Here is a 20,335-nt window from a genome sequence, read left to right as displayed (position 1 = left end):
GGCACGGCGAGAGAGTAGCTTTTCGTTTTTTCCCTTTGTGGCGACTTGGTGAGTATATTCTATTTCTAGGGAGTTGTTTAAAATTGAAAAATATCCGCTACACCAACACTATAATCTCTCTATGCTACTGCTCGAAAGAGGTCACTGTTGTTTGAAGGTAGGGGTGGGCGTGGGCTAGGTTAAGCCCGACCTGCAGCCCAGTCCTGCCGAATTACTTATTAGATAGATTGGGCCCTTACCAGGTCAGTGCAGGTTGAGTCATGGCGCTTGGTGACGGGTCTGGCCACAGATCCAACCTAGCGCACCATCGCATAGGTTGGGACCAAATCAAACCCGGCCCGCATTTATGCGAGTCGTGGTCTGATCCATAGGAATCACTTCTTCGGTGAGCATAATAGAGCTTTATGCTACTAAAACCCTCCATGTTGACATACAGTCAACTCCCTATGGACTGATACCCATTATTTATGTCACCTCATCGGGATATTTCATATCTTAACCGAGAGGGAAGGTTGCAATCCTAATTTTTTTTATAAGAAGATGTGACATTCATAAATGATTAAGTGCGAACAAAATATAAATTGTTCCCCATGGCCAGCAGCAAATGGGCTAAAGTGGTCCAGGCCAAGCTCTTTGGTCCTAGGTTCAGCCTCGGACCCAGCCCAAGCAGAGGCACGGGTGAGGCCCAAGCCAGGTTAGGCCAGGCCAACTATGGGCCAGGCCGGGTAACAGCCCAGAGCAAGAGGCCAGGTCAGCCCACAGGGCAACTCGGCCCACGGCCACCACTACTTGAAAGATAGCTAATAAAACTTAAAACTTCCTAGTGGATGCATATCACTTTTATCCTCCCCGCTTCAAGTAACATTCTGAGAGCAAAACTCCATAGCGAGTTAAACCCAATAAAAAACGAAATCAATATGCTTCATAATTCAGAATTGAATACCAGAGCAGAAAAAGAATTTAACATCCTTAAGATCAGAGCGGGCAACGTCCCCATTACTGCATAAACCGCCACTACTGTTCACAAGCACAAGAGAATGCTCACTGGACGAGGGGAGAAAAGAAAAGAAACTTAAAAAAAAAAGAAAAAAAAAAGCAAGAGAACTTCCCCATCATAAATTACATATACTAAGGGGCTGTTTGGTTGGTTTTCTAAAAACCAAGAAAAGGAAATCGGTACAAGGAAATCAATAAAATAATATTTTTATCCATTTCCATCCCTAAAACTCACCCACAACATCCAATAAAATATTATTTTTATCCTCCAACTCATCTCATTTCATCTCATTTCTTACCTTTAAAAATAAACCAAACACAAGAAATGTGTCACATCATCCAACTCATCACATCTCATTTTATCTCATTTTTAAAAATCACACACATCATCCAATAATATTGTGACAACTCATCTCATCTCATTAAACATTCCTTTCCACCCATTTCCTCAAAAAAAAAAACAAGAAATTAATTTCCTTAAGTACATGTCACATCATCCAATAATATACCTCCAACTCATCTCATCTCATCTATTTTCTTATTTTTAAAAACGAACCAAACACAAACAACCTCAAAACATCATCCAATAATATACCTCCAATTCATTTCCTTATTTTTTTAACCAACCAAACAACCTCAAAACAAGTTTTTAAAAAAAATCACTCACATCATCCAATAATAAGGCGACAACTCATCTCATCTCATCTCCTATTCTATAATTTCCTTTTTTTTAAACCAACCAAACAACTTCAAAGTAATTATAATAGGAGATAGGTTTCCTAAAGTTTGATTTCCCAGTTTTTTTGGCCAAACGAACAGGCCCTAAATGGAAAAACAGACTACATGCGTTTTAAAACAAAGAACCCAAATCCAATCCCAAGAAACGTGGCGATTGCAATCCCAAAAACGCCAGCAAGTATCCCTGGAACTATTAAAGAGCTCCATCCTTTGGCAGTTGCCATCCCACAAGCAGTTGTTGGTCCCCCAACGTTAGCATTAGAAGCAATCAGAAGTAACTTCCTCTCAAACCCTAGAAGCTTACCAATTCCAAGAATCACAGCAAGATGAACAGCCATTTGGATAAATGCAAACGCAAAGATGCCCGGTGTTGTGTTTATTACATTCGCAATGCTACCGTTTGCTCCAACGACAGCAAAGAAGACCTGTTCAATGTTATTCAAACATGCTATCTAAGACCACTACATGAAAAAAAATTTAGAAAAAAGGTTACGAGGAATTTTTGCAAAAGAACAGAAGTTTATGCTATGAAATCTGGGCAGAAGATGACGGAGAAACCAGAGAGAAAAATCTAATGTTGATTAAAAGAAATGGGTTAATTGCTGGTAGACCGCCTGATAATGGTGTTCGAACCTAGGAACCCTCTAGTTTTATTTTTTGCAAATAAACCCCTTGAGTGAATCATTTTACTCCTTTACCCTCAGAGAAAGAGAAATTGTTTTTCGTTTTTTGGACAAACAGAGAGTAAAAGGAATTTCACTCATGGGTCTATCTTTGCTCTAGACCCTGGTCTTTATGAGAGAACTCTGTCTGCAGTCAAACTGAAAGTACAGCAGATCAGTACATCCATATCCTGCCTTCACTCTTTTGGGTGTAGATCAAAAGTACACTAAAAAAACTAAATACTTCTCTTGCAGAGATCCATCTCGCTTTCTTAATGTTTTATTAAACCAAATTCTTACTTTCTTGATATTGAAATGTATAATTAGCTTTCTAGTCTCTAGTTTTCTACTGTACACTTTGGAAAAGTGTAAGCACACCAAAAAAGATTTACAAACTTGCGTACCGAAGCAAGCTACCCCCATCGAACCAAATTTTCTAAGTGGCAAATTGCGTACCCGAATTCGTAGCACAGTCCACTACATACCGCATACTGGGTAACTATGCTATGAACATCAAAACCTCCACTTGTGATGGCATCTATTAAGGATCTTCAAAGATGTCATAAAATATATATGCACATCCCTTTGATCCTATTTCACATTCCTCCCACAGGAGTACTACTAAGAAAGTATGCTTTTTACGTTTATGCAACTACAACTGGCCATTGCAACTTTGACTATTTGGCTAGACAAATCTGTGCTTGCATCCTCGTTAATGAAGAATATATTTCTCCCTCATTTTCTCCTTCAATTACTTCCAAAAAAATATTCATTAGGAAGTAGGAAAAGAGAACAACGAGATGGGAGATCATATATTAATGATGATGGTGATGACGGAAATAATAGTCAGCAGAATTGAACTCACAAACATAGACAAGTTTATGTACATGCTAGAAAACTAATCTAGCATTCATTTTCAAATATTTGTATAAGAATTAGGCCTTGAATCTTCAAGTTTCTGTAGAGTATCCTAAGCATCTCCCTTCTACCATGTAATGTGTGTCATTGTGCTAAATAACTTCTTTCACTAAAATATAGTGGCTGATACATAAATGAAATTGAATACACTAGAACACTAAATAAGTACAAAGCAAGTGTTTGATGACCATAGAAAATGTCCAGAAAATGCACTAGATTCGTTTCAAAAATTACGAAATATATGATACCACAGAATACACACATTAGAACTCTTTGAACTGAGAAAGACTTTACCTGCATTAAAATCATAGCAATTGCCTCTCCAGAAGGAGCAAGACTTCGGAACTGTGCTGGGAATACTGTTGCCAAGAGCACGCTAGTTGCCGTTATACATGGAAGACTGCCTCCTGGGAAACCAAATTGCTTAGTTATGAATGTTCCAGTTTTGCAGATTGCAAAGGAAACAGCAATAGCTGTAGCACTTTGCAAAACAGGTAGCTTGTTTCCTGCACGAGGTTCATCATCCACCAGACCACCTACTAGACAATACAAGTCTCAGAGGATTCATGACAATTTGATTAATCATCAAATGTCTAAATCTATAAAAGACAATTTAGGAAAAGAAATATCATATGTATTACAAGATAGGAAAAAAAATATAATCTTTGGCTGCCTTGGTACTTTTGGTAAGAGGTGAAGGATAGCTAACTATTGCATACACTGGACGAATCTGCTACAGTTTGGGAAGCAGTAGAGGCATGCTTTTACACATAAAATATCAGTTGGAAGGTGATTATTAGCGGTGGTTCACTGGTTTGGCATTTGCGGTGTTTGAGGAATGTTACGAGGCCTTAGTTTATCTAAAACTTGTTATTATGATTAGAAATTTTACTTAGTTTAGAAAGTTTCTTATTTCCTCATGTAATTAGGATTTTGGATAAGTCTTCTAGTATAGATAAAGGTAGAGTGAAGGGGTAAATCAACTCTCTAATCTCTCTTACTCTCCTCATATTCTTCTTTAACAAGGTATACTCAGGAACCCCACTCCATCGTTCATATACTGTACTCGTAGCCTAAATCTGTAACTCCAAAACACATCCAGCATACACATCACAGAATACACATTCGACATCCATTCTCAGAGAAAACGGAGAAGTTTGAATTATTTTACGACAAGCCATACAAAAGGATATATGATGCGAAACGGGGAAGGGGGTCTATTAGAATCAGCGATTTAATTTGAACAACGCACCGTCTCGCCAAAATACATAATATTCGGTAGGAAATTAATTAAAACAGTTAACGTGACAAATGGATTTTAACAAGAATTTGCAACGATAGTCATGAACAAATCCAATCTCAAATAATTTATTCGCAATATCAATTATCATTTTCGCAAGTTCTACAATCAATATCAAAATTAATCAGTCACATGTTCAGTTCACTCAACTCACAGGTATAAATTAAGCAGTGAATACATGATAAGAATTTAGAGATGTATTATTCATGCAAATTAACTAATAAAATTGAGATTACGGAAAATACTGAGTTGAGAGAAACGAAACCTCAGTGGATTACTATTCAGAAATGTTGACAGAAATCCAAAGGCCCATTACTTCTACAGTGAAGCCCAAGCCCATCAAAATCAACAAGGCTATGCGGGTCGGTCCGATCAAATCAAGTGCATCAAGTTGGGTCTGATCATTAAACAGATCAGGTCCAAATGAACCAAGTAGGGTCTGATCAAAACAGATCAGAACCTAAAGGACTTCCTCTGCGATGTCTTCAATCTGAGGGAAGAGAGGGCGACGACGTCAACGTGGCGACGGGAGCGACGCGGGCGGAGATGAGGACTCGGACGGTGTTGGGACTGCTCGGAATCGACGGCGGCTGCTCGTAGCTTGAAAGAGATCAGATCGATGAGGTCCTGCTGCGCGTGAAGGGAACCCTAGGCGCTCCTTGGATCAGATCCGAACTGACGACGTTGAGGCGGTGACAGGAGGACGAGGGTGGGGTTGATGCGGTGTTGTGAAGGTGCGAGAGGAGCAGTGAGGTGTGGGTTCGGCTGCTGTTCAGGGTGGATGAGAACAGAGGAGGTGTTGTGAGTGCAGAGAGGAGCAGAAGGGTTGGTGCTCGTGTGAGGAGAGGGAATAGGGGAGGGAAGGCGGCGCGAAAGTGCTGACGGGAGCAGGGATGTTCGGTGCCATGGAGGCGCTGGTCGTAGGAGTGCGGCAGCTGGTGGAGGCGTCGATTGCTGGGGATGCTCGTGGTGGAGGCGCAGGGGATGAGTTGGATGTTGAAGAAGATGAACAGTGGCTAAGTATTTTCTCGTGGAAGGGAAAGAAGAAAGTGGCGGCTGGGAGAAAACAATGAACAAAAAAAATTACGCTTAGGGTTTCACACCCTTTGGTTTCACACCAAATTAAGCATTGTAATTTTTCATTTCATTCATCAATGATTTCATTCTGATTACAACCATGCTTTTATAGAGCAATTACAAAATTTGAAATCTCACACAGAATCCCTCAAATCTCTCACTTATTAACTACTAAATTAAACAACAATTCAAAATTTAAATTTTAAATTTTAAAAATTAAAACTAAGCTAATATGGAAGATTTCCAATTCTTGTTCTCATCAATATATCAGTCAACATATAAGCTGATATATAAGCCATATCACGGATATATCGCACAAAATAGCCAAATAACGATAAAGGATATTTTTAGACCATATCGGTTAAGGCAAGCCCTGTAAAAGGATATATTAGGGGATATATCGGGCCATGTCGGGGATATTTAAAACAATGGTCACCCAATACAAGTAATGTTTCTACTTCTTAAATGCAATAACATAGCTGCCAAAAATCAAGATCATGTATTGGGTAATTTACCTTATAAGATTTTAGCTTTCATGAGGCATAAGGTATAACTCTTCCATTCTCTAATAACAAATACTCCAATCCTTCTTTACAGGCATCCATATATATCACAAAATTGGTTTCCTGCAAGACAGGCTAAGACCGAGGCAGTCGTTAATCATTTCTTCAACTCTTGAAAGCTCTTCTAGCATTTGTCATCCCAATTGAATAGCTTTTTCTACTGAGTTAGATTTGATAAAGGTGTAGTCATCTTTGAGAAATCCTTGGCAAATCTTCTATAAATCTTATGAAACCTAGAAAACTTCTTACCCATGTCCAAGGTTTTAAATATCAATTATCCAGAATATATCGGACGTCCAAATTTCATATGGGATTACGGTTATCAAGGATATATTAGGGATAAGTAATAAAAATCGAAATGTCATATCAAATGGTGAATATATATAATATAATATCCTAAAATATAATTTAAGCACATCTAATGAAATATCGAGAAAGGTTCTTCGAGAGAGGTCGTCGACAGAGGTCTTTGAACGAGAAATTTGCGAGCGATTTGGGGGAATAGTGAAGGCAAAGAGAATTAGGGTTACATGATGAGCGGATGTGAAATATAATAAGATAGCATAGTTTTTGTTTCGTGGATGTGGATTGCGTATGAAAAAAGAGGACTTTTTGCATCCAAACACGAATAGGTTCACTTAAACTATAAATTATAGAAAATCGGGCAATTTTTAAGCCACAAGAAATTGTCAGCTTTATCAGATTTACACTGATGTAACGGGACAAATCGGTCAAAAATAATATGTAATAAATTTTTGTAGAAATCATATCGACCATGACCCAAACCCTATATGTAGACGATAAATCGATAAAATCAACCTATTTTTAAAACACTGTCCATGTCACATTCTTACAATGTTTCTAGGAAACTACAACTTTGACCTTCGACGGATCTGCACTAACCCCTTCAACAAAATAAAAATCATAAAAGATATTTATCATAACCAAAACTCACATTTGATAAATTTAGTAAAAAAAGTTATGAGTGCGAAGAGATTGCAATACCTGATGCAATTCTTGTTCATATTCGTCAAACTTGGAATATACCAATAATGTCCTCAATAAAGATGACTACGAATAGACCTAGGTATGTTACAAATACTTTATACACTAAATCTATGAAGACAACTGGCACATTGGTAACCCAAAGGACATGACTACAAACTCTTACGCCTCGTTGATACGTGGAAATCGAGTCAAGTGAGAATGGAATGAAGCAAGGTATGGAATGGAATAAATGTAGGAATGGAATGCTCATTCTTATTTTTCACGTTTGAATGAGAGTAGATGATGAAGCGGGAATGACAAAGTTTGGCATGAGCAATTAATAACCAATCAAGAATATTTGGTAGTTATTTTTAATCTTTTGATTTCCACTTAAGTGAGAATGCTCATTCTCTACTAACTCATAGGGAATGTTCATTCCCACATAAAATGGGAATTAATGAGAAGTGAGAATGGCCATTCTAACTTCATAAAACATGTTGTATTTGGTACACTTGAGTGTGAAATGGAAATTAGCAATCAATTCCACCTCATTTCGGTATACCAAACGAGGCGTTAGTGTCTATATCTTGTTCTAAACGTAGTCTTCGAATATCTTCTTCCTTGATCTTCAACTAATAAGGAAAACACAAATCTAGATTTGTTGGCCATTGTTGGCACTTGTTGGGAAGATGTTGCATAGTTTGAAGCAACTATCTATGAGATCTAAGGCGAGTGAAGTTTGTTCTTTTTCTCAATGGGGAGTGTTATCCATGAAAAAGGTTACTGGTGGAAAATATATTTCAATATCTCCTCAGAGGATAGAGGGAAAACAAATAATATAGAATACCTAGATAACGAATCAATTCTTGTTCATTGTCTCTCTTGGCCCAATATTGCTTCATGTTAGAAAAGTAAATAATAAATATATTTGTCCTAGTACTTCATGCAATTGGATACATGACATTTGGTGGTAGCATGCAAGGAGTTAATAAAAATTCCTTTATGAAAAATAAGTGAAAGATAAAAGAAACCTAGTGCTCCCAGTCATTATTATCTCTAGCTCTCCATAGTACTAGAGAGTTACAATAACTTTTTCTTAAAGATATTAGATACAATATCTTTTAGGTTCAAATTCTTCTTCCTCCCCTTCTTGGTATTTTTGCGATTAGCTTGGGATTATCTTCCAATAGGTTGGATGGTGGAAGCCTCATAAGTACTCTCGTACATAATAAGTTATTTACAAACTCTAGCTTTAGTTACTCAGTGGCAGAAAGTAGATGTAATTGTTTTGTAAAAAACATAGAGCTTAACCTATGATTACAATAGTAAAATTACAAAAGCACATGGAGAAATCCATATATAAGTATGAGTTATTTTCTCGTTAATACAACTTAGTGAAGAGAATTTGTAGTCCGTCATATTTACTAAACAAATTTCAGGAGAGGGTTTGAAGAGTATGATCACATTGGAGAATGGAGAACAGATGAATTCTCGACATAATGAAATAAAAATGGCTAGAAAAAAACATCTACTGACCATCTATGGATGTCGAAGCCTCTGGAGGTATTTTTGAAGCCAATCCAAAAAGAAATGAGAAATAAAGTGCACACATAACATTATCAGCAGCCAATCCTGCAGCCAGAATAGATGGAGAGACACCAAGAGCCTCCGAAACAGCAACGTAATTGACAGCTACGCTTTTTACACAACAATATAAATCTCGATCAGAAAATAATATATGTTAGATTTCATGTTAAAAAATAATCGCATCTTATATATGAGAACAGCTATCATGAAAAAAAGTCGTCATCAAGTAATTGTATATTGATATTTATGTACACAAAATATGAGAGCAAAATTAAGTGGTTTCATGAAAAGAAACATTTGTTTCTGAAGAGATTTTTGAATAACTGATATTAGTTAACAATAACAAACATTGATGCCATAACCAAAATCATAATAAACCCAGCTGCATATTCACAGCCATAGTTTATGGAGATTTATTAAAAGTTGCAAGAAAAAAAGTAAACTAAGATTTTGCATCATCTTGAGCCTAAAAAGAAGAAGATCAAGTGCCTAAAGGTTCACAAGAATGGGCAATATGATGCACAACAGGCATCCCGAGACTCTCTGTGAGATGGAATAAATGCATGCTAAAACATTAAACTTTCACTTATTCCATGAAGGGAATGGCTAGAAGGTCTATTTTCTTTTGGCATGACAATGCTACAAGTGAATTTGAATAGATTTATCTGTCTTAACACTCATTTCACTCTTCAATAAGGATTTAACTTTGATATGAGAACCACACAAGCCCATTATTTGTATCAACATCCACAATTAACTTTTTCCATAAGAAAAGAAAAATTTAGGAAGCTCACAACTCAAGCACTGCTAGTATAGAGTGAACTAAAACAGCTTAAGTCCTGCAAAAATCTTATATTTAAAGTAAGCCTGAGCCTAACTCTTGAATCCATCCTATCTACATATAAGCCCAAGTTGTTTATTCACAAATACAATTTACATGTACACACTATTAATGCAAGAGATAACAATATTCATGCACAATACCTCCACCTATATGCCTACTCATCAAGGCTGCTGCAATTTTCCAGCTATCTTGCCCAAGTGATCGCATTGGCACCAACAGATATGCAACGATAGTTCCAATTATTGTTGCAACTGTTAATCATAAAAAATGCATTAGAAAAACTTGGGCCAAAAGTAGTACAGTAAAGAATTAATGTTAAAATAAGTTCATGTCGTTTATTCTCTCAAATTGATGATCCATGTTAGATTTCTCCGTCAGATTTCTAAATGAGGGTTGAATGAAGGTATTGTTTAAGTTTTTGAGTTCTGGAGCCAATTGGGTGGATCAAATTCAATTGATTCATCTCAATGTTCTTAATCTAATATAAGGATTTTGTGCTTAGTTGATGGATTTTGAGGTATCTGTGATAGATCCTTTGATTTGGTGACATTACCACGTTTTTGTTTCATTCTTCAGGGCTTAGAGTAACTTTATCCATGTTTAGATGTGGATCATGGGTGCATTCATCTAGCTTTGACCCCATTTCTGGTAATCATTGGCTACTGTGGATCAGTTGGAGAATTTATGTCATAATTTCGTCTGTCTATGGTTGTATTAACTTTGTTCTGGTTATAACATGGATTGGATTAATATATCGCAAGTTTGTTCATTGTTCATAATCTAGATACCATTATTCTTGCCTTATACTTGTAAAATTCTGATGAATTTCTTGTAAAATTGTGTTAGATAATTCTCGGTTACCTTTCTCAGGATTCTTAATGCTTAATCTACAATAGGTAATCTATGGATAATTAACTTTGTATTTATTGCTGAACAACAGAAACTTGGACATAGAATGAGAGGTGATGACAGTAGACCATCGCGTGTTTTTGGTTCCAGAAGATCGTTGTTTTCTGTGCATAGCAGTGACAAGTGATGACCGTTAATGTCCTCATTCTCTACAAACCAAAGAGCTCATACGAAAAAGAAGATCAGACAAAATACCAAGTGGGTCTGCCAGCTCAACAGGCAAAGGAGATACTTGATTCTACAGTCCACAATTTATAGGTAGGACAGAAAAGAATTAAAAAAAGACCTGGTTGCTGGAGTTGTGGCAGCAGAGCACCTTAATATGTTGACGGTCCATTGTAGAAAGTTAGAAACTTAGAATATTGATCTATAGGAAGAAACTCAGAGACACCACCGATTAATTAACTGTAAACACAGCGACAGTCAACGACCTTTGACTGTGTGCAGTTGGTGTAGGTTAATCTGGTAATGTATGTTAATGTTTATGCAAGAGACTTCACGACAATGGATTAACAACGACTATGTTCTGATTTATCTGAGACTTAATTCTTGATAACTAATCATGCAAGATAAAGTTTATATTATTTCTGTAGAATGTTCAAAAATCTAGACATGTCCACATCATAATTCTAAACAATTTCTTCATATTCTCATTAAAATCATGATTTATTCTGTTATATATGGAATTGTTCATTCTTGTCATTCATGTTATATTTAGACATGATTGTATTACACTTGCTTACATAAGTAACATGGACATGACATACTTCTTGACACCCTAGGACATGAAACATGGTCTTAGAAACATGATACGTGCCCAGTACATGAGACTATACATGAATATTGGTTGTAGCATGGGATGTCAAATGTGTTCTCATAGACAAAATTGTGATTAAGATAAGGATCCATGTTAGTGAGAGCAGCCTCATGATTCACCTTCACAATAATTGTTATCACTGAACATTTTCTTTGAGGCTCATGGGCTATTGAGCTATTGAGACCTATTGATTCGAATCAGAAACACATATAGAGCAATGACGTCACTTTATTTGGGATTCATGGCTACAGATGCCTTCTTCTTTGGAGTTTTAAGTAGGGTGACATAATCAGATCGACAGTGGGGTGACGACCAGACGGTCGGTTGGATCCCTGTTAATGTACAACTCATCTACGAATCTTTCTTTATAAGGTTAATTGGAAACAAACCTCCAGTAGTATGACCCAATTGCAAATGGACCCCCTGTAGTTTTGTTTTTGCGAATAGACACCCTGATTGAATTTTTTTTCTCTTAAACTCATTTAAAAGAGTTAAGGAGGCAGGTAGAGCCCGTGTAGTTCTATGGGTCATGATAGATCCTCAAATGCTAATTTCTTTTTAACTTTCAAAAGAGTCAAAGAAGTTCACTACGGGGGTGTATTCGCACCTGGGCTAGTACCACAGGGGGTCTATTCACCAGAAATAGAACTATAAGGGGGTCTATTCACAATTGGGAGACACTAGAGGGGGGTCTATTCGCAACTAACTCTTCTTTATATGTTTGAAATATCCAAAAGATAGTAAACAAAAATTCATGTACTGTCAACTAATACAAAGATAACATACGGAATATTAAAGGGAGAAAGTTAATGAGGAGTATTTCAACTGGCTCGAGGCATGATATGGGATGCTAGATACAATATGACAGGACCAGCCACATGTTTACCTGTTGCTTGTGACTGCTTTGCCACGATCTTGATCATATACTATCGCCACTACTTTCGAAACAAAACTAATAAAATATAAATACACAATTGACCATCATGACATGTTACATGTGTAGGTTCCCATATGCTAGTATATATAACTTGTACCTATATAAGTGCTTAATCATTGTTAGTTCAGATGCAATTGTAGCTTATTTCTCTTTTTCCTCGTACATGCGTATGATATGCATGCTCATATCCTGTTCATGCATAGCATTGCTTCACCTAATATGTTGCATGCATATTACCTTCATTTTACGACTTGCTCTATGTGATGATGGACCTGGAGTTGTTTGTCCAGATCCAGGGGGTGGCACATCTGTTCAGGATCACGAGGAGCTACAGTGAAACATTAGTATGTTCTACCCTATCCTTTACCTTTACCAAGTATTTCTCTTTGGACATCATTTGTACATCCAACCATTTATAGGATTTGATGCATTCAGGAGAGATACTCTATGTACTTTGTGCCTGTGGCAGTTGTGTTTTATATTATGTTCATGTTCTTGCGACTTTGTTATTTGATACCGCTTCCTCTTAATTTGATGTTTTATGGAGGTGAGCTTACTGTGGATTGGATTGCCTGCATCTGTATGTGGTGATTAAGGCTTGGGTATAAACATAAGGATGTATTGAGGTCCTTGTTATATACTGTCGACCGAGTTACATTTAGTAATAGTGGGGTGTGACAATATGCTAGGTCAAACATTAGCATACATGTAACCAGTATATTTTTCATATTATTATAGCTAAGACTCTTGAATGGGTGAAAATCTGTGTGTGCATGTATATAAACTCTCTCTTCATTAGTGTAAGATGGTAGCAAAATCTTATATACATATAATCTTACCTGCTTCAAATCTTGAAAGTGACATTTTGTTCATCAATTTCAAATGAAAAGAAGCTAGAGTAACAGAGAACGGATGGTTACCAGAGCCAACCAAGAAAGCTAGGAGAAGTGTCCCTGTAGACCTAACAACACGGCGAAGATCAGCATTGAAGAGAAGCAAAGGGATGGCAATGGGAAGCAAGTACTCCAGCACAACCTTATATGTTGGCGCCTCCGCAGCTATTATTCCAACACTACTGGCTGCAAGCCCCACCAGTGTGCTCACTAGAGCTCCACTTAATGTGCTCCCGAGTTTCGTTTTCTCTGACCTTTCAAGATAATAATACAAATACCAAAAAAAGCTAAATTTATATGCTTTAAAGAATATTAATCATGGGTTTGCAAATTCTGCAAGACATCTGAAATTTTGGTCTATATCAGAAATATAAATCACATTTAGCCCTAAATTTCCTTAAGTTCGATGACATTTTCTTCAGGATAAGGCAACTTTTAAACAAAAACGTCTGTTTCTTGTTAGTATAAATGTAATATTTATTTGGAACTAATACACACAAAATTAGGATGAAAGATAAAATTTTGGGCAATTTTCCCAACACTGCTCGCTGCGAGCACCATAAAAAGTGTGCACACAATAGCCTGAGTTATGTAGTCTGATCTGCATTTTCTCTGACCTGTCAAGACAATCGTACAAATAACAAGAAATAATGTACATCAACAGTTTAAGAGAATTCCAATCATGGGTTAGAAATTTTAGCCTACATCAACAGTTTCGCTCACGTTTGACCTGAACTTTGATGACATTTGCATCTCTCCAGTCAACTCTTCAATTGTTTATCCTTTTAATGCAAAGTACAATTGTCAGTAATTTTATTCATAATTCTGTTTCAGATTAACTGGAAAGTAACAAACCCATCAAACTTTAGTCTACACCAACAGTATCACTCACATTTTGTCCTGAATTCTGAGGACATTTGGGGGAATTTCAGTCCAACTCTTGAAAGAAAAAAGGCAATAAATTTATCCTTAATATGAATTTAAATTGAACGAAATCCTCCCATCAAAAGTTAGTACGAAAAATGAAAACTTCAGGCATTTCAGCCAAAGATGGAAGATTGAAGGTGGTAGGCAAATGGGTGCATAAACAAGGACAAAACAGGAAATAAATACCAGATGCCAAAAGCACTGGTGGCGAGGAGAGCGGTCCACATGCCCCATTGGTCGTTGGGAGAGATCAGAGGAGTGGGGACACCGACGGTGACCGTACCGGCACAGATAGATGGGCAGGGTGAGGGTTTGTTGTTGGGAGGTGAGAGGAACCGGCGGTGACTGGAATGGAAGGAGACGGGCACGGATCGGTTCGGTAGGGTACGGAGGTGGAGTTGACCGGTAGTGGGCGGTCGAGGGCGGAGTGGGTAGAAGAGAGAGGAGAGAGCAGAGGATGCCATGATGAACCTGACTTGGATCCCCGAGTTCTTGTTATGACTGCTGAGTCCTGACACAGCCTTTTGAAGAGCAATATCTAAAGGAAGAAATTTTCAAAATCGACTCAGATCATGTTTTTATTTTCAAATCCGACCTTCTTATTTTTTAGGACAAATTTTTAAAATCAATCGTTTTTTAACTTTAATAGGCAAAATCGACCGTGTCAACAAATAATAAGCAAAATCGACCGCACGGGGCTGCTAGTCCCGTGCAGTCGCTATCTCCCTCCTCACCACCTGCCCATCTCTCTCTCTCCTCGCTCACCTACCCCCCTCTCCTCCCGCAAGCCACCCCCTCTCCTCCCTCTTCCTCATCTTCCTCCACTGCGCGCGTCTCATAGGCGTCGCTTCTCTTGCCGATCTCGCCGAGCCCCACACGCTCCAGCTTCCTAAGACCGTCCCCTTCCTCCTCGTCGACTCTTCCGACTCCGTTGGCGGCTCTTCGCTCCACTACCGGCATCCACATCCCTCCGCCTCCAGCGCCTTGCTACGCTCGGCGGCCCGCCCCTCGATGCGCAATCGCCTCCCTGCTCGCAAGCAGCGCCATCGGCTCCTCGGCCCACAACAAATCCAATGTCGTCGTTGGCCTTGAGCATGCGTCGGCAGGCGGCGCATCTACACCGCCGGTCGCCAGCAAAAACGCAACCCTTGCTAGCTTTGAGGGCGCATCTCTAGGCCCAGCCTACACCCGAAATGGCCGTCGTTGCCTTGAGCATGGTCGGGCGCGGGCATCTGGCAGCCGCGGTCACTCAAAGCGAGGCGCCGCCTGTGGCCTGGGCTTGATCCTCCCCTGCCAAGGCTGAAAAGGAGAAGTACTGGGGAAGGCCGCCTGAGGCTCGACTCGACGGTCCTCCCATTCGTCCCTTGAACTGCGCGCTTTGGGCTTGAGGTTTGTTGGGGATGCTGAAGGTCAGCAGGCCAGGAGCGACTGGAGACAAGGAGGAAGGTTGGTGGCGGAGGTGAGCAAGGGATGCGGGGGAACGGATGAAGGAAGGGAGGAGGGGTCGCATCGGGGGAGGAGGAAACGGAGAGGGGGCTGGGGAGCCGAGGAAGGAGGGGGAGCGGCGCCGAGGAGGGGATGGACTGAGGGAGGGGGGGCAAGGGGGAAGAGGGGTGGGAAGGGGAGGAAGGCGGTCCAGCGGTGGAGGAAGCTGGCCCAGGTGGAGAGACCCGGTGGCGGGGTCTGCTGATGCGGGGGAGGATGTCGGTCACCTGGAGGACGGCGGGGCTTGGGATTCGGGGATCAGAGGAAGAAGAAGCTTTGCGTGGGGGGTTTAGTTTGGCAAAACCGACCCTTTTCTTGTGAAAAGGGTCGGTTTTGCTTATTTTTTCTATAAGAGGTTGTTTTTGCTATTTAAATTTTAAAAGTGGTTGCTTTTAAAAATTTATCCTATTTTTTATTTATCAAAATCGACCCACTTTTTTGTCACGTCAGCTTAATCCCATTCTTAAACAGTCGGGGTTGGCAACCCCGACTGTTTAGGAGATTGTTAAACCCCAATTAGAAGCCTTAAACCCGGTTTTTGCTATCCTAAATAGTCGGGGTTGGCAACCCCGACTAATTAGGAAATAAGATTAAGCTGACGTAGCAAAAAATGAGCCGATTTTAATAAATAAAAAAAGTGGGTCGATTTTGAAAATAAAAACATGATTTAGGTCGGTTTTGAAAATTTCTTCATATTTAAAGGGTGCATTCGGTCATGACAGGAATCCGTGCGGATACGGGTCGGATACGATGATTATCATATCCATATCTGTTTACCCATCTCGGATACGGATGTTGGACCCTAGAGGGGGGGTGATTAGGGTCTTATGCTAATCTAATCTGATTAAATGCCAATTAAAAATAATTAACAAGTTATCCTAGCAAGTATGAAATACAACAATATATATGAGCTAGAATAAGTAATATGAACAATAAGATATATCCTATATGATAGAAATATATGCAAGGATATATAAACAACACAAGGGTAAATGATCCAAACAAGATAGTGGATGAAATAATTGAGCAATGCATAATTGGCGATATAAGATAAATGCAAAAACAAATACGCCAAAGACAAACTCAAACAAGCAAGATGATCACGGAGTTCGGACCTTCCATCCTACGTCTCCGCTCCCCACTCCCGGGGAAAAATCCACTATCAACCGGGTTTTCTACGTTCACCCGAATAACGTTTACACCTCACACTCGGTTTTCTAGCTAACCGAAAACTTTACAATCAACACACTATTGTAATCCCACTTTACACCCAATAAGTGTTCGACCTAGCCGTGTCTCCCTCAAGTGCTCGGTTACAACCTCTCCCTAGGCTCGTCAACCGACGCCACTCCTCTTAGGACGATCCCCGACTCTCACCACACACTCCTCACTCGGTGTACAAATGTATTACAAAGTGAGTTCTCTACAATAGATGAGAACTTAATTAAAGCACAACTCAAAGTTATAATCTCTCACCACCCAACTATACTATGTATGAAAGATACAATAAGCTCAAAGTGGGTGTGTGTAACAATGAGTGAAATCAAAATCAAACTAAACTCAAATAAAATCTAGCTTAAGAACAATGATAATTAACAAATAATTATAAGTAAAAGCTAGAGTTGAGTTTAGGAAAACTTCTCTAGATCAAGACGGAGAGATGAAGATATGAGCCCAAACAAGAAGATAATCTCCTCCACTTGTGAAAACCAAAATAGCTTAAACCAAACCCTTAAACAAGCTTAAACAAGCTTCAACCCTTTTTCAAACCCTTGTTTAAAAACTTCTTGGCTTAGTTGAAAACTGAGATTAAAGAGAGTATTTATATCCTTCAAAACCTCAGCTAAAAATCCCAAGTCAAAAGACAAAAACAGGCCCAGCAGGCAGCTCAGAGAAATAGCCGTTGGAAGCCAACGGATCTGTTGTCGGTCGACCGGAAATTTCGTTGGTCGACCGACAGAGAGCAAAAACACGAAGAAGCAATTCTGGACTATCGTCGGTCGACCGGTGCGGTCGACCGATGGAGCTTTCGGTCGACCGATGGAGCTTTCGGTCGACCGGACCGTCGCATGGTAAGAAATGAACAAATGATCGGTCGACCGGTGCGGTCGACCGGTGCGGTCGACCAAAATCTGATACATGAAAAATGAAGTCTGAAAGCTGTTTTGCTGATTTTAAAACACTGTTTAAAAATATCAAATAAATTCTAAAAAATGTAAAACTTTGGGGAATGATTGTAGACATGATAAAAAAAATGTAAACTTTGGGTTATCAGAAAGGACCTCCCAAATGAAAAATATTATTATTTTACAAAATAGTCCAAAACATAAAAATATGAGATACTTGAATTTTGATGTTTTGACATAAACCAACTTTTGAAACTTTGTAAAATATTTTTATAGACTTAGTAAAACATGTATAAACTGATATTGAAGTCTACAAACTAAGAATACAATATTTTCACAAAATTGCATATTCTATGCAATGTTTTCAAAAACACAATAGAAAATATGAAATATATGATTTCATATATATAATCATAAAAACTCAAAACACATGTATGTATATATATAACTATATATCCAAAACTTATATATATATATATATATATATATATATATACGAAGAAACCAATAAATGTGTGTGTATAAGATATTGAGCTTAGAGTATCTAACACACATAATATAATACCTAAACTAAAGTTACCTAAGCAATGATCTTGATCTTCATTGTAGCTCAACTTGGTACACGTTGCGGATGAAGCTTGAAATTGGATCTTTAACTTGAATTGACGTTGCTTCACTCCGCAATTCCGCCAACCTCCTCTTGATATGATCGTGTAGGCTCAGTCCATCCATCCTCCAACAACGTTGTTTGTCTACAATACATAGGAATGCACAAACACTAGACAAACAACATTAGTAGTAAATTGTTTATAAATCATCATCAAAACAAGAAGGCCAACAACGGATACGAATATGAATACGGATATATCTCGGTAAGGAAACTTTATATCCATATCTGCTAAAATCGGATATTGTTTCAGATATACATGCGAATATATAAACGAATATGCATGCGGATACAAATTTGATATGAGAAAATTAGATAGTATTGAGAAAAACATAATTCATATGATACAAAAGAGTTCATGATTTTTTCATTATAACTGAAAAGCTAAGATTAGACACCTTGATCATCAAAATTAACCACAAACTCATAATCTAAGAATCAAAACTATCATAAGAATATGACTAATATGTATTCGGTATTTCGCATATAGATACAGATATTTCACTACAAGACCACATTCGTAACCATATTCTATTGGTTATAGATTTGAGTAACCATATCTGTATCCTAACAGATATTGGTTATAGATATTTTCTCGGATATGGATAAAGATACAGTTTAGCACCCTAGCAATAATACCCAACTAGACTACGCTACTCAATAACATCTCCTGCACTATACTTGCTAGATATCATAGGTATTAAACCCTCAGAGGTGTGGCTCTGGGTCACCTCCCAACATAGGTTCTCAGATATTTCAAAAAAAATAAATTCTTCTGGGTGATTTTCAAGAGAGTTGAATTTGAGATTTTTGAATACTACTTATAAGCAACTTATCAACTCAGTTAGACCCTCTTGGAAACTAGAGGTAAAGGTATGGGTCCTATGATGCATCATCAATCTTGATAAAATTAAAGATAAATGATCAAATTCTCCTTAAACAAGTATAGATGAACTCTCAAATTCTCTTTTAAAGTATCAATTTGCTTATTTTCTTCTATAACTATATGTATATGTCCAATGTGAACATTTTGTCATCTCATTCAAATATCTAAAACATTAATGACATGATAGTATCTGTTTTGCATTTCTTACATTTTATGCAATTTAATAAATAAAATTTCAGTTTCAAAAAAGGGATAAAGACTAAAATAACTTGGAAGAAAATAGTTATGAAATTTTGTTGAAACAGGGAATAACTTATCAAAGCATGATTTGAAAACAATAGATCTCTTTCAATTATGGGGTTTCTTATAGATAACCCCTCAACTTTCAAAATATGATTTACCCCCCCCCCCAGCCTCAACTTTTCTCACTTAACCCCTTAAACTAATATAATTGAAATCTAAAGGAACAAATGATTTTAAATGGTCATATTATCTTAAGGCATTAAAATTTTTACCATAGTGTTCTCTTTTAAGGTTTTTCGTTAAAAATACCTTTTATTTTAATTTCCCCCTCTTCGTCTTCCTCCATATCTTCATTGCTAGGTTCACATACAACTTTATTTTTTCCTTTCTTTTTTGAAACACTAGACTTCTTTATTTTCTACTTATATATGTTTGTAATGTTTGAAACAATTGAAACTTTTAAGTTCTTTTTTGAAGATTGATTTCCTAATCAAAATTTATTACATTGAAGTCTAATAAATTGGTTGAGTTGGATTTTTAAACTCACATGAAGTTTTTTCAACCAAGGGTATTTTAATCATTGTATTATTTAAAATTAATGATATTAGGGAGATTATTTGTTAAAAAACTACAAAAATAAAGGGGGTTTTGTGAGACAACTCATAGTTAAGGGGGCTTTATTCTATTTTGAAAGTTGAGGGGGTATTATCTCAATACCTCAAAATTGAGGGGGTTCTAAAGTTAAAATTGTTGAGGGTATTTTCAAAGATAAG

The 20,335-nt window shown here is 37.8% G+C and overlaps 1 protein-coding gene across 2 annotated transcripts; it reads right to left on the bottom strand.

Moving 5' to 3' along the window:
* On the bottom strand, positions 1,693-14,690 carry LOC109823512 (uncharacterized membrane protein YjcL-like). 2 transcript variants are annotated; one of them, XM_020389792.1, is made up of 6 exons: positions 14,342-14,690; positions 13,256-13,482; positions 9,813-9,923; positions 8,778-8,933; positions 3,609-3,853; positions 1,693-2,159 (listed from the first exon to the last, which is right to left on the bottom strand). In XM_020389792.1, exons 1-6 carry the CDS (start codon positions 14,617-14,619, stop codon positions 1,836-1,838), a joined length of 1,341 nt encoding a protein of 446 aa, XP_020245381.1. In that variant the 5' UTR covers positions 14,620-14,690; the 3' UTR covers positions 1,693-1,835. The 2 variants fall into 2 exon arrangements, with proteins under 2 accessions (XP_020245381.1, XP_020245386.1); XM_020389797.1 differs by having other exon boundaries at positions 3,609-3,850.

The sequence above is a fragment of the Asparagus officinalis genome, chromosome 1 (genome assembly GCF_001876935.1).
Source record: "Asparagus officinalis chromosome 1, Aspof.V1, whole genome shotgun sequence".
In the NCBI taxonomy this organism is placed as follows: Eukaryota; Viridiplantae; Streptophyta; class Magnoliopsida; order Asparagales; family Asparagaceae; genus Asparagus; species Asparagus officinalis.
Note: the sequence above shows the minus strand (reverse complement) of the source record. Positions and strands in the feature narration are given on the sequence as shown.

Excerpts from the sequence above, each read along its gene's own strand:
- LOC109823512 (XM_020389792.1), bottom strand. The coding sequence starts at position 14,619 with ATGGCATCCTCTGCTCTCTCCTCTCTCTTCTACCCACTCCGCCCTCGA. Across the intron at positions 8,934-9,812 it reads GAGTAGGCATATAGGTGGAG|CTGTCAATTACGTTGCTGTT; the intron begins GTATTGTGCATG and ends TAAAAAGCGTAG. Across the intron at positions 3,854-8,777 it reads GGCTTCGACATCCATAGATG|TAGGTGGTCTGGTGGATGAT; the intron begins GTCAGTAGATGT and ends TGTATTGTCTAG.